Genomic DNA, 15,888 nt, shown 5'->3' on the forward strand with positions numbered 1-15,888 from the left:
CGAGAAATTTTTCTAGTGAGTATATCTGACGTGTTTTCAAGTTATGTAGGTATGTTCAATACATGGAATGTTACATTATCAAAATCTAGTGAATTATTCATTTTGAATGTAGGAAATTGTTTATTATAAATATTTTTATTAGATTAAACTGTTTTTTATTTCTTTTATAATTATTACCATTGTGGGGGGGGGGGGGGGTTGGCCCTAGTTCTTCGCTGCCATATACATACACCGAACTTTATGAGTTCGTCTACCCAGCTGGTTTTAAAGCATGCCTGTGGGCGTTTAGTGTCCCTTGGGTACCACTGAATGACAGCATGTGTACAGCGGTTGTCTACTCTTTGAGCGACGGTGAGATGTAAAGTGTACGTATTACATTTCACCGGGAGCTTTCTTATTGAAAAGAGATGACCGTATACTATATGGTCATCTCTATTTTCATAGCCGATTTTGGCAAAATTCATGAATTCAAGAATGGAAACCTAACCTAACAAATAATCTAGCATATTGGCTATTTTCAAAATTTATTTGCCGCTGGCTTCCTGTAAACCGACAAGAACCGCGTTTTACTTAGAGATGAATTTTACCGCAGTACTATACGACTCAAAGAGGTTGGACAGTCTTTAATATAGGACCATTTATATTTCCGATACAACATTTCACGGTGAAGTATGATACGGCGAACTGCACACGTACACATTTCCGGACACGTAAAATTTAATGTATCCGCTACTGTTTGGAACTGCCTGAGATTATTTACCTATACAAGACAACTGATACGAAGAAAATTGTGTCAAGGGTCAATTATTCTTTGATAACATGATTATAAGACTTATTTAAGTTAGTAAAGTATTATTATTTAGTTACAATAAACGGAGTGAAACTAGTGTAAAAAGTATGAAAACAAAATTCAGTCAAACAACTTTAAATAAAATTTACAAAGTTACAAAGACATATAAATAAAATGAGGGTTATTGTGTTTACGTTTTTAACGTTCGCGGTGTTCAGGGCTTGGTGCCAAACTATGGACGCTCCAGCGTACTCCAGATACGGAGACTGCCGCACACCGACTCCCCTGGACGACACCCTCGTCGCAAATGTCCTCCATAAAGCTATTCCTCCCCTGGAACCAGACAAACCGAAGGGATACCTTGGGACTGTTGGTGTTGTCGGTGGTGGACATGCGTATTCGGAGAAGGCTTACATCACCGCGTTAAGTGCTTTAAGGGTGAGACAACGTCAATTAAATTTGTTATCAAGGTGTAAGCATATAGACAGGATTGAAGAGATAAAAGAATTTACAATCCACACACAGTTAGAACAATAGAAAAAGACCGTAATACGCACAAACTTTTAGTAAATATTTGACTGCAATTTCACAATAATAATTTTAGTGTGATTAATTTGGTAACCATAGAAACATTAATACTATCAGATACTGGGTGGGACTAGATTCTTACCAATGTTCTTTACAAATTTAACTACCTACAGCATACTTGATCACCACGAAATTAAAATAAATATCCGGGGTGTTTATCATATTTCGTTAACACCGGTGACCATTTCTTGTGATTTTGAATTAAGATAATAATAAATAATGGATATTAATTACCCTAATTCTTAAATGACGTCGGGTTTTTTTCCTTAATTTTAAGTAACAATTCACACGAATAAAGGATATTGTCAAGATGTTTTCTTATACGGACCTATGTATTTCCGATTATTATGACGTGTGAATTTTTTTATGTATTTATAAACGGCGCATGCATATATTAAACAAATATATAAAATACATCACAGCACACAGAATAATAGGTAATACATATTACAATCATGCACAATAATTCATAGGACAACAACAAAATACAATTTATCATTAAATTTGAAATAAAATATAAAAGAAAAGTAAGTATAATAATAATCAGCATATCAGATTATTAAAAGAAGTTGAGTAGGTAGACATTAGAAAACGGAGATATTGAACATGCCAATAGAAGAACTATTAGAAAGAAAATGAATCGTTGGTATTAGAGAATAAACAGAGAAGTTCGATTTAAAAAAAAAAAAACAACGTCAAAAGGTTGCAATCTCAGAGTAATAATATTATAAAGAGAGTGTTTATTGTTTAGCTATACGAAGCCGTGTTTCATGGGTGTAGCACACAGTAGAATCTCAGTTTTATTATTATTAACTTAACTATGAAACGTTATACCACCATATTGCTTCTCAGTACGGCTACCAAATTTAAACATAACATAGTTAACCATAATTTCTACTAAATTAACTAAAAATAATTACTTTTGACTTTGTATTTAGCACAGAAATAATAATTTCAGCAATACGTGCTCGCAATTATTGAATGAATGGAGTCATTTAAACCAATATTTACCGGCGATGTACACAAAAATATTTAATTCACCCGTAGAAATTCTATATTACTCTTACACATATTACGGAGAATATACGCATGCCGAATGCTTTCTAACTTATGTTTCGTTTTTGTTCAGGCCTTGGTTGCAACCCTATCGTCTTTATATGAATGCCAAGTAGGGGTACAAAATACTTTAACTAAAAATTGTTCAAATATTATTTTTTAGGTTGGCGCTGACGTTGTCCACGTAATCTGTTTCAACGCGGCGGGGCCCTCTATTCAATCTTACAGTCCTGACATTATCGTTCACCCTATCCTGGACACTGCGTGGCATTACGCGGCCGCGATCATCCAAAAAATGGATGTCATTGTCCTTGGTCCAGGACTGGATGAAATCCATTACGGCTTCGACGTTTTAAACGGTGTTTTTTTGATATGCAAGAACCATAAGATACCTCTCATTCTACACTTGGATGAGTTTTTTCTAACGCAACACGTTGTAAATTTACTTTTTAAATTCCCCTCTCCAGGGGTGATAATGATCACGAATGAGAAACAATTCGAAAAGTTTTATCCGTTAATAAAAGATGGCAGCATTATTCCAGATGGCCGAGTGCATATTAAGTTTGAAAATTATGACAACTTTATGATAATGAGAACCGGTTGCACTGACACAGCCGTGAGTGCAAATCCGATGGCTTCTTGGAGTAATAGCAAATTGATACCGACGAGAAGAACTGCCAAACAGGATGAGCTCGTCTCTGGAGCCGCTGCCGTTTATTTCTTTTGGGCTTTAAAAAATTTGCCTGCCAATGAAACGGTGAATCGTGGAGCTATGTTCCCTGCAGCTGTCGCCACGTACGGTGCATCAAAGATGGTGAGGAAGATCAACAAATTGGCATTAGAAGATAACGAAAGAAGCACAACTACTTTAGATATGATTGAAAAAATTCACGAAGCTCTCTACGGCATGGGGTAATTGTTTCATAGTCCTCACTTTCAATGGTACATCAGGTCACAAATGTAATTATTTTGTTCTATACTAGTGGATGTTGTATCACGCTAATGTGTAAATATCTCTTCTTGGGTCACATGTAAATTGTACGTAAAACATTTCACCGTGGCACAGTTCGCCGTGAGTTTTCTATCGGAAAGAGATGACCGTATACTATACGGTCTCCAATTTTATTAGATTCAATATGAACATTAATTCAATTTTCATAGCTGATTTTGGCAAAATTCATAAATTCAAGAATGAAAACCTAACCTAACCTAACAAATAATCCAGTATGTCGTCTATTTTCAAAATTTGTTTGCTACTGGCTTCCTGTAAAGTGTAAGCCGGCAAGAACCGTGTTTTATTTAGACATGAATTTTATGTCAGTATTATACGACCCAAAATGGTTGGACAGTCTTTAATATACGGCCATATATTTCCGATACAACATTTCACGGTGAAGTGTGATACGGCGAACTGCATACGTACAAGTTTCCGGACACGCTTTTCTTGGTCGCTCCCCCACCACAAGACTTTCCTTCCCTCTCGATCATTTGCTTCTCTCAGGGCAGATTGAAGGCTGCCTTAGTCAGCTCCAGTGCGCCAACTTTAGATTATAGAAAAATAGCGATAACGCTCTTCCTTTACTTCACCTTCTCTGGAGTCTACCCAAAATTACATGTATCTCCAGGTTATCCAGTCCAAAAACTGTAGAATGAGTCGCAAACATATTGTCGAGAGCAATTCCTCTATCTGCAGTCTCTGGATGATTGACTGGTTCGTCGTATATGAGCTATTGTTCTACCGATTAACTATTATATTTGGAAGACTTCACTAAAAGAGGCCACTTGATTTTCAATTTAACAATGCATTTTGGAATGAAAAACTTCATGGAAAAAATGCCACCCTTAGCGTAGATTGATTCAATTCAATACCTACTACAGTCGGATAACCATTTTTCGAGAGAACTAAAATCGAGATTTATTTTTAATAGTATAATAGCACAGTTTACATACCAATGTATTATTGAACTGTGTCAAACTGATATGGTATTCTTCAGTGGCGAAGGGAAGAAGTAGGCTGTTAAATTCTGCCATAAATAGTGCATACTAATCATTGTCAGTCATACGTATTTATTTTCATTGAAATAAGACTCAATTCAATTCAATTCGAATTCAATTTAACCCTGCGAACCCAAACCATAATAGATGATAGTCAAAATACACTCTTCTATCTATAAAGAATCTAAAATTATGCAATTAATTTATACATAACTTTCGATATTTTATAGACATAATAATATGTTTTATCTATTTTAGTTTGGTTAGGCAGAGCTTAATGAATTTAAAAAAAAATGTGTAAGTAACCAACAATATGACGTTTAAGTAATATGTATTCTTAATCCAATGAAAACAAATAAGTATGAATGAAAAGGTGTGCACAATTTTATCGTATCGCCCAAAGTATACCAAAATATTTTGGTTTGGTTAGGCAGAGTTTAAATTGATTTTTAAAAACCAACCGACACCACATATAATAAACAATTGTAGTCTTAGTAAAAACAAATACGAATGAATATCAAAGTTCAATGTGCACTATTTATGGAGTATCACAGCCTATATCCACCCTTCGCTACTGGTATTCTTTGAAATAATGTTTAATTTAATTGTTTTGTTAAAATAATAAAAAAAACTCGTGGACACCCGTTTTTTAATATAGCAAAGTCCTCTCCCCGCATAAAAATATTGTTTTATCCATGTTGGTGTAGTAGTTTAAGCCTAGGTGTTTGTGTTTATGGTACCTACTAGTGACATCTAACAACAAAATACGCAATCTAATAAAAAATAACCAAATAGCTACAATTAGATCTTTTTAAATAATCGATACACTTTTATTATAATAACCCAGAATGTTATATTATTAAAAATGTAAAAATAGTCGATATTTTGATGACAATAAAAAATAATTGTTTCAACTTTTCTTTGATTTTTGCCAAGTTGCCAATAAAATAATATTGGCTATTTCGAGCTGGCATTCGGGCGGCAGCCACTCTTGGCGCGGCCCTGAATTTGTATTCATCGAAGGCTCCCATTTTGTTATTAGATATAAATTCTAATGGATTTAAGGTTTTTACTATTCCATTTGAGTGGTTTTTTGCGACCCGGGTTTCGCATTTCGGCATGTTCAGGCGCCATGTACACTCACCAAAAGGCAAACACAAACACACTCTATTAGGTTTGTGATGTTTTAAACGCTTATCGAGTGTATTATTATTGATAAGGTTTGGGATGTTTTACAAACACTTCAACTATTCATAATTTGTTTGTTATATACCTATTTTTTTTTTATTGGATCCTTAACTTAATAGGTAGGTGATAAATTTTTACCTACTTTATTGTATTGATTTATTATATAAGTTAGAGTAAATTTGTCCGGTGTCAGTGGATGTTTGCCTTTTGGTGAGTGTACACAGCTCCTGAAGATGCGAAACCCGTGTCGCAAAAAACGACTCAAATGGAATAGTAGAAAACTTAAATCCAGTAAAATTTAAATTCCATCAAGTACCCTCGGTCGATAGTATTAGATATACGTTTTCTCTTTTAAATATTTTTTTATAACAATAACAATTCACTACTTAATATTATATTATAGATTTTTAAGAGAAATCTACACACTATTTCGTGAAACTAAATGTCAAGCAGATTATAATAGAGAATAATTATAATTTATCAAAAACAACAAAATAGGTTAAGTACAATGATAGTAGATGTCTCTTTACGGGGAAGAGGCACGTTAGCAGAGAACCTGGCGGAAAAATACGAAGCTTGCAATTTGAGATTTTTTTTGATAATTTACAATTTCAACTGTATTAATTAATTAATATGTATCTGAAAACATTAAAAAGATTTTTAATTTATTTTTTAATTTAAAGATAAACTTACAATTGTAAAAAATGTGAATTCGTTGCAGGGTCACATCTTATTATTACATTATATTTTATGGTCATATGTATTATTAAAATTTAGTTTATTAAGTTTTAAATTTTTTGTCGTTTAGATTTTTGACTAATTCATCGTTTTAATATTTTTTATATTCATTTTAAAAAACCTCGATTTTTATAAAAAATATAAATGTCTATAACTTGAAATCCTTTGATATAAATAAAAAGAATTTCAAGTTAAGGGGGGACATGCTCGTCGAAGGTCGAAATTGAGTTTTTATTGTATATTCAAACCATGATCCTGGACACTCTTTAAACGTTGTAGATGATCTATTTATATAATTTTGAAGCCTTATTATCCTTTATAGTTATTTTAAACATTTGATGACTGCATAAAGTATTTTTGTTACATAAAATAGTATTCTTTTAAACCTCTCGCTCTAATGTTTTAGAATATAGTCATATTTCGGTACATAACTGTGCAGTGGTGTTAAGATTTTTTACATTTATTAATTTTTTAACGCATTTATAAAACCATTAGCATAATTTATTACGAGATAATTTTTGTAAAATATTCACGATAAAAAATTATATTGATAATCTCTGTGATCCCAAATTTGACAAGAATTAGGCATTTTATTATTCAAAAAATCGGCAAGATTAACACATTTGAAGATGATTCTAAAGATATTTATTATAAGTTATGTCTTTGACCATTCAAGTGTGATAAACATCTTATGAATAATGATTGCTTTATAATAATTATTGACCTAAGAACAAGGTAGTATTTTTTTGAAATACGCCATTTCTTTTGTCATTCCCTAGTGGTTAAGCTACAACATACGGCCGTAGCCATAAATTGACAAACTATAATTGAAGTAGGGAGTAAAATGATATTGACGCGCGTGTTTGAACATGTACCGTTTAAAAAAAAATAAAAAAAAATTCAGTTAGGTACATGTTCAAACACGCGCGTTAACATAATTTTACTCCCTACTATAATTATAGTTTGTCATTTTATGGCTACGGCCGTATGTTGTAGCTTAATCACTAGGGAATGACAAAAGAAATGGCGTTTTTCAAAAAAACACTATCTTATTCTTAGGTCAATAATTCTTATAAAGCAATCATTATTCATAAGATTTTTATCACACTTGAATGGTCAAAGACATAGCTTATAATAAATATCTTTAGAATTATCTTCAAATGTGTTAATCTTGCCGATTTTTTGAATAATAAAATGCCTAATTCTTGTCAAATTTGGGATCACAGAGATTATCAACATAATTTTTTATCGTGAATATTTTACAAAAATTATCTCGTAATAAATTATACTAATGGTTTTATAAATGCGTTTAAAAATTAATAAATGTAAAAAATCTTAACACCACTGCACAGTTCTGTACCGAAATATGACTTTATTCTAAAACATTAGAGCGAGAGGTTTAAAAGAATACTATTTTATGTAACAAAAATACTTTATGCAGTCATCAAATGTTTAAAATAAATATAAAGGATAATAAGGCTTCAAAATTATAAAAATAGATTATCTACAACGTTTAAGGAGTGTCCAGGATCATGGTTTGAAAATACAATAAAAACTCAATTTTGACCTTCGACGAGCATGTCCCCCCTTAAACACATTTATATTTTTATATAAATCGATGTTTTTTAAAATAAATATAAAAAATATGAACACGACGAATTAATCAAAAATCTAAACGACAAAAAATTTAAAACTTAATTAACTAAATTTTAATATTAAATATGACCATAAAATATAATGTAATAATAAGATGTGACCCTGCAACGAATTCACATTTTATTACATTTTTTTACAATTGGAAGTTTATCTTTAAATTAAAAAATAAATAAAAAATATATTCAGATACATATTTATTAAATAATACAGTTGAAATTGTAAATTATCAAAAAAAATCTCAAATTGCAAGCTTCATATTTTTCCGCTAGGTTCTCTGCTGGCATGCCTCTCCCCCTTAAACGAAGAAAATATCCACGGAATATTGTTTTATTTATTATATTTAAAAGACAATATAATATTATTTACTAATTATAGTTTAAAGATTTTTTTTAAATTTTGTCCTTTGACCGTCTCTATTTTTTTATGTAACGATGTCATTGACAGATTATCAAAAAACAATTGTGAAGTTTTTTCATAAATCGTAAGATGATGTATTAATGTCTAAGTGTTTTTTAATTACTTAACCAAAGTCCAACAATTTTTTGTAATATTAATATCTGTACCTCAGAGGCAGACGGATGCAACTCCGTTTTTGGGGAAAATGAGTTTTTTTAAGAATCGTCATGCTAAGGCTTTATCTATTAGTGCCAGAGAGATGAAAGTCTTAGTCCAAGATATGCATAGCATAAAGATGCAAATGCCATACCTACCTTAGAAGCAGAAGGATGCAAATCCAATAATCCACTAAGATAAAATTCTCTCTAGACGAGAACCAGCCAGGAGAACGAGCTTTAGAGGAGGATACAGCACTATGGACCATATTATCCAAGTCATCAGAGAAATCAGAGCGGTAACAGGAATACAAGCTGCCACTATCCATGGGTTTTATAGACTATGAGAAAGCGTTCGATTCTATAAAGAAATGTTCAATACTCGATCTCAGAAATCAAGGAATCCCCGGGCGTTATATAAATATTTTCAATAATATATACAGTAGCGCAACAACATCTCCATAAACCATCGCGCATTTCCTATCAGCAAAGGAGTCCGACAAGGTGATACAATCTCACCTAAACTATTTACAGCTACATTTGAAGACTTATTTAGACAACTTGACTGGAATGACATGGGTCCCCATAAATGGAGAATACGCGAGTCATCTACGCTTTGCCGATAACAATAAATACTAGTTTGCAAGACTCAGAAGACCTCCAAATCAGAATCCAGTAACTCGCTGGAGTAAGCAACAAAGTAGGCTTTAAAATAAATGTATCAAAGAATAAAGTCATGTTCAACTGCTTTGCGGGCCAAAAAGAGATCCTCATCAATGGCATTCAGCTCGAACAGGTGAAAAACTACATCTATCTGGCACAATGTCTAAAGATGGATGTATATTCGATGAAATTGTTCGCAGAGTAAAGCTAGGCTGGAGTGCTTTTGGCCGCCTGAATAATTTCTTCGAAAATGCCTAAAGTGCAAAGTGTTCAACCAGTGTGTAATTCCCGTAACCACATGCGTGTGAAACATTGAGCCTAAGTAAAAGAGAGATCCAGAAACTTAGAGTAGCACAACGTGGTATGGAAAGGTGCATGCTGGGCATAACGCAAAAGGACAAAAAAAAGAATGAGTGGATAAGGGAACAGACAAGGATTAATGATGTGATAGAGTTTGCTAAAAACCTCAAATGGAAATGGGCTGGAACATGGATCGAAGAAAGGTCAATCGTTGGACAAATTTAGTCATCCAGTGGTATCCAAGAGGTAAAAAACATCCGCAAGGTAGACCTAGAGGCCGCTGGATCAATGAAATGATAAAGTTCTGCGGAAAAACTTGGCAACGCAACGCACAGGAACGAGAGAAGTGGAATCAGCTTGGAGATTAGCGAGGCCTTCATCCAGCAGTGAATAGATTCAGGCTGGTGATGATGATGATGACATAATAAAAATTTAAAAAAAAATGTGTTTTGCTTTGTTATATTTATAACTATAAATTTTTTTTAATTGTTTTATTTTGGCTAGGTAAATAAGATACAAATCCACATTAACAAAATATCTTTAGAGGCAGAAGGATGCAAATCCACACTACGTTTTTTATTTTATTTTTTTTAGATATAAAATTGAATTATATTTATTCCTTTCTTACATATTCCAGAAGTAATTTAATTGAATTAGAATAAAAAAAATAATGATCATTCTATGTATATTTTCTTAGAAGTTATGAGTATTCGTTTAAAATAAAAATTGTTTTTTGGCTCTCCTGAACAATTGGGTATTTGGATTTGCATCCGTCTGCCTCTGAGGTACAGAATTATTAAAGGCACTGAGAAGACAATGCTTCTAAGTGAATAGATAAGTAAAGTGCCTAGGTATGTAATTGTTTAATATTTTTTAATAAGAGTTTAAAATGAAATAAGCGACTTTATAATTTTCATGATATTTAGTAAATGAGGTCATGATCCCACCAGACCAGTGGTTCTCACGTGAAATTTAACAGTGGCCGCACAATTGACATTGACAGTTCTATGGAAACGTCTGGTGGCCACACCAAATTTCACTTTCATTGTGATTGAAAAAATTAAAACAAAATTTTATTTACTAAAAAATTGGATCAATTTATTTATAGACAAGTCCATTTTAATAAATGACATTTGAACATATTAGTTCCTTCCTGAAATTCCTCAATAATCTTTTTTTCCAATGCGACACGCATGACTGCTTCGAAGTTTACATCTGTCAACTGGCTTCGATATTAAATTTGTTTTTTCTGAAGTCTAAAAAGTCTACTGAAAATCGACAATATTAATAAAGCAATTGTTGCCAATTCTTTGAATTGACTTGATTCTTGGTCAACATAACCTTGGTCCACCGTTGATCCTTTTAATAATTCACCTGTTTCATTTAAACGCGCTATCTCCAAAATTTTGTATAAATAGATATATATATATATATTTATATACTTATATATTTTTTTTATGTTACTTTTTTTTGTATATAATTTAATTATTAATTATTCTTTCTCGTTTTCCTCATCTTGTTAGGCTTAACTATATTATAATGTATACATGGAAACTTTGCTGGTTGCAATAACTTTTCATTATTATATTTTAAATTCTTTTAATCAATATGTAACTATCTGTTTCCTTAATAAATAAAATACTTAATAAAAAAAAATATAACTTCAACCAAAATTTTTCAACTGTGGTATTATTAAAATGGGTCTTAAGTACTTGGTCATGACTCATTTCCAGTAACGCATATTTAACGTTAGCCCAGTTAATAAGCCACCAGGGCCACCAAAAGAACCACCACACCACTCATTATTACCTACTGCGCTAAGACATAGGTACTATAGATAGTTACCTATTTAGACGTGTAAAAACGTTTGAAACAATGTACATATATCCCAAAGGGACACCATAAAACCAGTTACATTCGGCTAGATAAATGAACTCATAAAGTTTAAATTCAAATTCAAATTTATTGATTTTACATATAATGAACATGACAAATTATAAATTCAAAACGTTCACGACTTGACATAAAGTAAGTGCCAATAATTTTAAAATAAAAATACAGGGTAATGTGAGTAAACAATACAATAACAAAATAAGAAAAATAAAGTTACATGGAAGCACACAGAGTGAACAAGGTTGATAGACCTTATCTGAAAAATAACTTACACCTAAATTCACTCTCACGTAAGTGAAATACATCAATATCCGAAGCGATTGGCATTACTAATGGCAGGATAGTTCTGCACTTTGGCAGAACAAACAACAGATGCCCCCAATTTCTAAGAGACATCGAAGAACTAGGGATCGAGAAGAGTGGAAGGTGCTAGTAGAGGCCGTCATTCAGCAGTGGATCGACCCCGGTTGATGATGATAATGATGACATAGCATGTAAGTAGGTAATGCTCAAAATATTAAAATTATGTATATGGTTGGTTATCCAACTCGTTGTACGATTTTTACAGTCCTGTCGTTTGTTACCTGTCAAATACTTATTATAATGCGAGGATTCACAATATGGCATATATGGCGGTGAATGTGGCGATGGACCGATGAAACAAATGCGATCTAATGCTTGCGTTATCATTCGATGCCGGAGCATAATAATTGGGTGATGTAAATAAGTTGTACTTATTCCTACTAAGTGATGAACAATCTTTCTTTTTATGAAGGCCAAATCTAATACCAATAACTTTTTGAGACCGATTTTATATAAGTACCTACATATAAGTAATATATTACATTACTCATCCAAACTGATTATTTTGCACGACTATGATATTTTATGCATTCTTGGACATATTATTATTAAAAAAATATATATTGATCGGTCGTAGAAAATCCCGAAGAAATATTCAAGGGTTGCTCATCACTGCTATACAATACTTATACAGCTTGGTCCCTTAGGCCCTCAATTATTAAGAATGACTTGTAAATATCACTAAAATAAACATTTTCATGGCCATTTTAATCTATTATTTATTGCATTCGTTGAAACTTATTATTAACGCTATTGAGATCTCGAAAATTCGTCAAGAAATATTTTCCTTATTTCTGTTAACTCATCCTGTTTTCTCATTCTCAATCATCTTGCCAAAAAAGAGTTTAAGAAATGTCATTCCGGTTCGGAGTCGAGAACTTTTTTTAGCCTTCTACACCAATTTTTTTTCGGCAAACGATCCCATTTAGTTTTTTCGCTTCAATTTCCCTTTGATATTTTTTTTAAAACTTATTTTTCCTAGTAACAATTTCTTGAATTCTAGTAATTCTCATTTAGAATTTTACTAGAAATCTTAGAAGAAACTTCTGAAAAATTATATCACTAGTTTCGAGAATCGTCTTTTTTTACTATTTTTCCAGAATTCTTTAGACGAAAATTCTCGCTCACAACCTCTACTCGTAGCAGTGACGTCCCTAGACAAAATGCCGCCTTTAAACAGCACCAAAATGCCGCCCCATTTTTTATACAGTATTTTTTTATCATCCTTTCATGACTCATATATCTAAGAAATGTATTAAAAATTATATACCACTAAATTTAATTTAAATGCCATACTTCAATAGACAATATTGCGTATCCACGGTTTCAGATACATTTAAATATACACCTGACAACTTTCAGAACTCGCAAATGACAGGCAAAAATATTTGGATAAATTAATTAGATCAGTATGTACCTACCTATAATTCAAATATAATTCGCAAATATGCACGTATCATTGCTAGTCATCAAGAATGTGACGTCCAAGGACAACGGAAGTAAACTAGACATCGTAAAATCTTTTACTATAATTAATACATTTTGTTTCCAACCAGTGAGCTCAATATTTTAATGGAAAGATATTTCCGTTATTACTAAGTTTAGATACTTTTCTATATACACCTAATGATTCTCGTCGATTTGCCGCCCTTCGAGTAACTGCCGCCCCCAAGCAACGCTCAATCTGCCTACCCCCACGGGACGTCACTGACTCGTAACAGTCTAATTTTCATTCAGTTGGTACCTACATTATAATATGATAAGTAATTTCGCGCCAGTATTATCCTTGTTAACCGTCCAACTTGTTGGTAAAGTTTTATGTGCATTTTAGTCGTGGGATCCAATCCAACACACCTTTGCTTAATATTTTTCATATTACCTAGCCATTGTATTCATTACAATATCAAAAATATTTTATCAGCTACTGCGACTTGGTTTCCACGATTTAGAGGAAATTATGTTATAGTCAACTTTACTTGTGACTTTATACAGCGATGGCCCCCACTTAGCTTCAACCAATGACATTATTAATGGAAAACGCACTCGGTACAACAGTAACTAGCAAGTAAATTCGTGCATAGCGACATTCGCACATGCATAGGTAGACGTCATGTGACAAAATTTCGCAATTTCCATTATGCGATATCACGCATCGGGAATTTATAGCAATATCACCTTTATTGTAATGGCGTTAGAACAGTGTTTCTTGTGTCAATGTTCATTTGAGCGAGCAATATTGATATTAAAATATGAATTATGCCATTCGGCAGACCCGACAAAGAGTATCGGGAATTTATAGCAATATCACCTTTATTGTAATGGCGTTAGAACAGATTACGCTATTCGGCAGACCCGACAAAAAAGTGAGTGTCATTTTATTTTCCAGATGCTTCGTCCATAATATTAATGTCATTGGCTTCAACCAATAATAAGTGACTATTCTCATTAGAAACACTGTGTAATATATAATTTACGACCAGTGCTTTGGGTCCGTGCCGTGTCCGGAAACTTGTACGTACCTATGCAGTTCACCGTAACACACTTTACCGTGAAATGTTATATCAGAAATATATGGCTGTATATTAAAGACCGTCCAACCTCTTTGGTTCGTATTGTACTGACATAAAATTCATGTCTAAATAAAACGGTTCTTAATTTTACACTTTACAGGAAGCCAGCAGCAAGCAAATATTTTTGAGATTAGCCGATATACTAGATTATTTGTTAGATTAGGTTTTTATTCTTAAATTCATGAATTTTGCCAAAATCAGCTATGAAAATTGAATTAATGTTCATATTGAATCTAATAAAATTGGAGACCGTGGCGTTTAGTATACTCGTATCTCTTTCCGATAAGAAAGCTCATGGCGAACTGTGGACGGTGAAATGTTTTACTTACAATTTACATGTTACCAGTTCGTTGTAGGATATTCCGAGAAAAAATCCATGCTTCTCTTTCGTTAGGTGTTGAGACGTGACTGGTAGTGTAGGAAAAGTATTTCTAGTATTTCAGAAGTTATTATCACTTGCGGTTTAATTTCCAACATACTTTCCATTGAAAACAATTTAATATTTTAAATTAACATATCGCATAGTTTTATATTGGGTAAAAGTTTCATAAACCCCTATAAGTACCTATGTGTCCGTATAAATAGTTGAAAAATAAAATGGCAGTAGTTTTGGAAAACTAGGTACCCCCGGTATTCTTGACTTCATCCATTGGTAAACAAAAAATTGGTAGTTGATCGTGTTTAGTATATACGTAATTTAATATGAACGTTGATCCCTCCATAGATTTTGGGGGTGGATAAAAATATACTTTATGCTATAAATACCCCGTTCCTGTAGTCAAAATTAGTATTATAGTATCCTATAAAATATTATTAAAATCGAAAGAGATATTTTCTGATATATTATAATACTTGGATCTAACTTTGTACATACATAATTTAAAAAAAATCTTTTTGAAGAAAGTAAGTACATAGTTAATTGCGACAAATTTAAACTAATGGATTTTAATACTCTCTCAAGCGTTTTCCAAATTGAGCTACTATTGACGATCGGCTTTTGTATTTTTTTTTTTAAATCAAAGTAGGTATTAATTTAATTACTAACTGACGTCACGGATCAGTACAAGATTTTTTGTTATAACTTACTTGAACTTGCTAATAATTTGTAATTAACTTTTTTTTATTCAACGAATAATTCACAAGATTTAGGAATATAACATTATAATTATTGAACATGCATAATTTTGAAAAAACTTATGAGAAAATATATTATAACCAATAGAAAGTATCTTTTAAAAGAATGTCACATTCTTAAATCTTGTGAATTATTCGTTAAATAAAAAAATAGTTAATTAAATTATTATTTTTAGCATTTAGTGAAATTTGCATTACGCACTACCGTAGTACGGTCAAGTTATATTTTATTATCTTATTTACAAATTAGTTCTCTATGTTATAATAATCTTTATGTAATATTAAAATCTTTTTGTTTTTAATCTGCTAAGTTTATTTAACTTTTCACTGCTAAATACTAAATCCGATACTAGACAAAATTTTCTAGCACCAACAGGTAATACGTCAAATTAATAAAACACTG

The 15,888-nt window shown here is 32.1% G+C and overlaps 1 protein-coding gene across 1 annotated transcript; it reads left to right on the forward strand.

Moving 5' to 3' along the window:
- The first annotated feature begins 853 nt into the window (after positions 1-853).
- LOC147074376 (ATP-dependent (S)-NAD(P)H-hydrate dehydratase-like) lies at positions 854-5,044 on the forward strand. Its single transcript, XM_085943501.1, has 2 exons — positions 854-1,228; positions 2,598-5,044. The coding sequence occupies exons 1-2, from the start codon at positions 965-967 to the stop codon at positions 3,348-3,350; spliced, it is 1,017 nt and encodes a 338-aa protein (XP_085799627.1). The 5' UTR covers positions 854-964; the 3' UTR covers positions 3,351-5,044.
- Positions 5,045-15,888: the final 10,844 nt, after the last annotated feature.

The sequence above is a fragment of the Rhyacophila brunnea genome, unplaced genomic scaffold (genome assembly GCF_057557595.1).
Source record: "Rhyacophila brunnea isolate RB1 unplaced genomic scaffold, BYU_Rbru_1.0 scaffold_16, whole genome shotgun sequence".
Taxonomy (NCBI): Eukaryota; Metazoa; Arthropoda; class Insecta; order Trichoptera; family Rhyacophilidae; genus Rhyacophila; species Rhyacophila brunnea.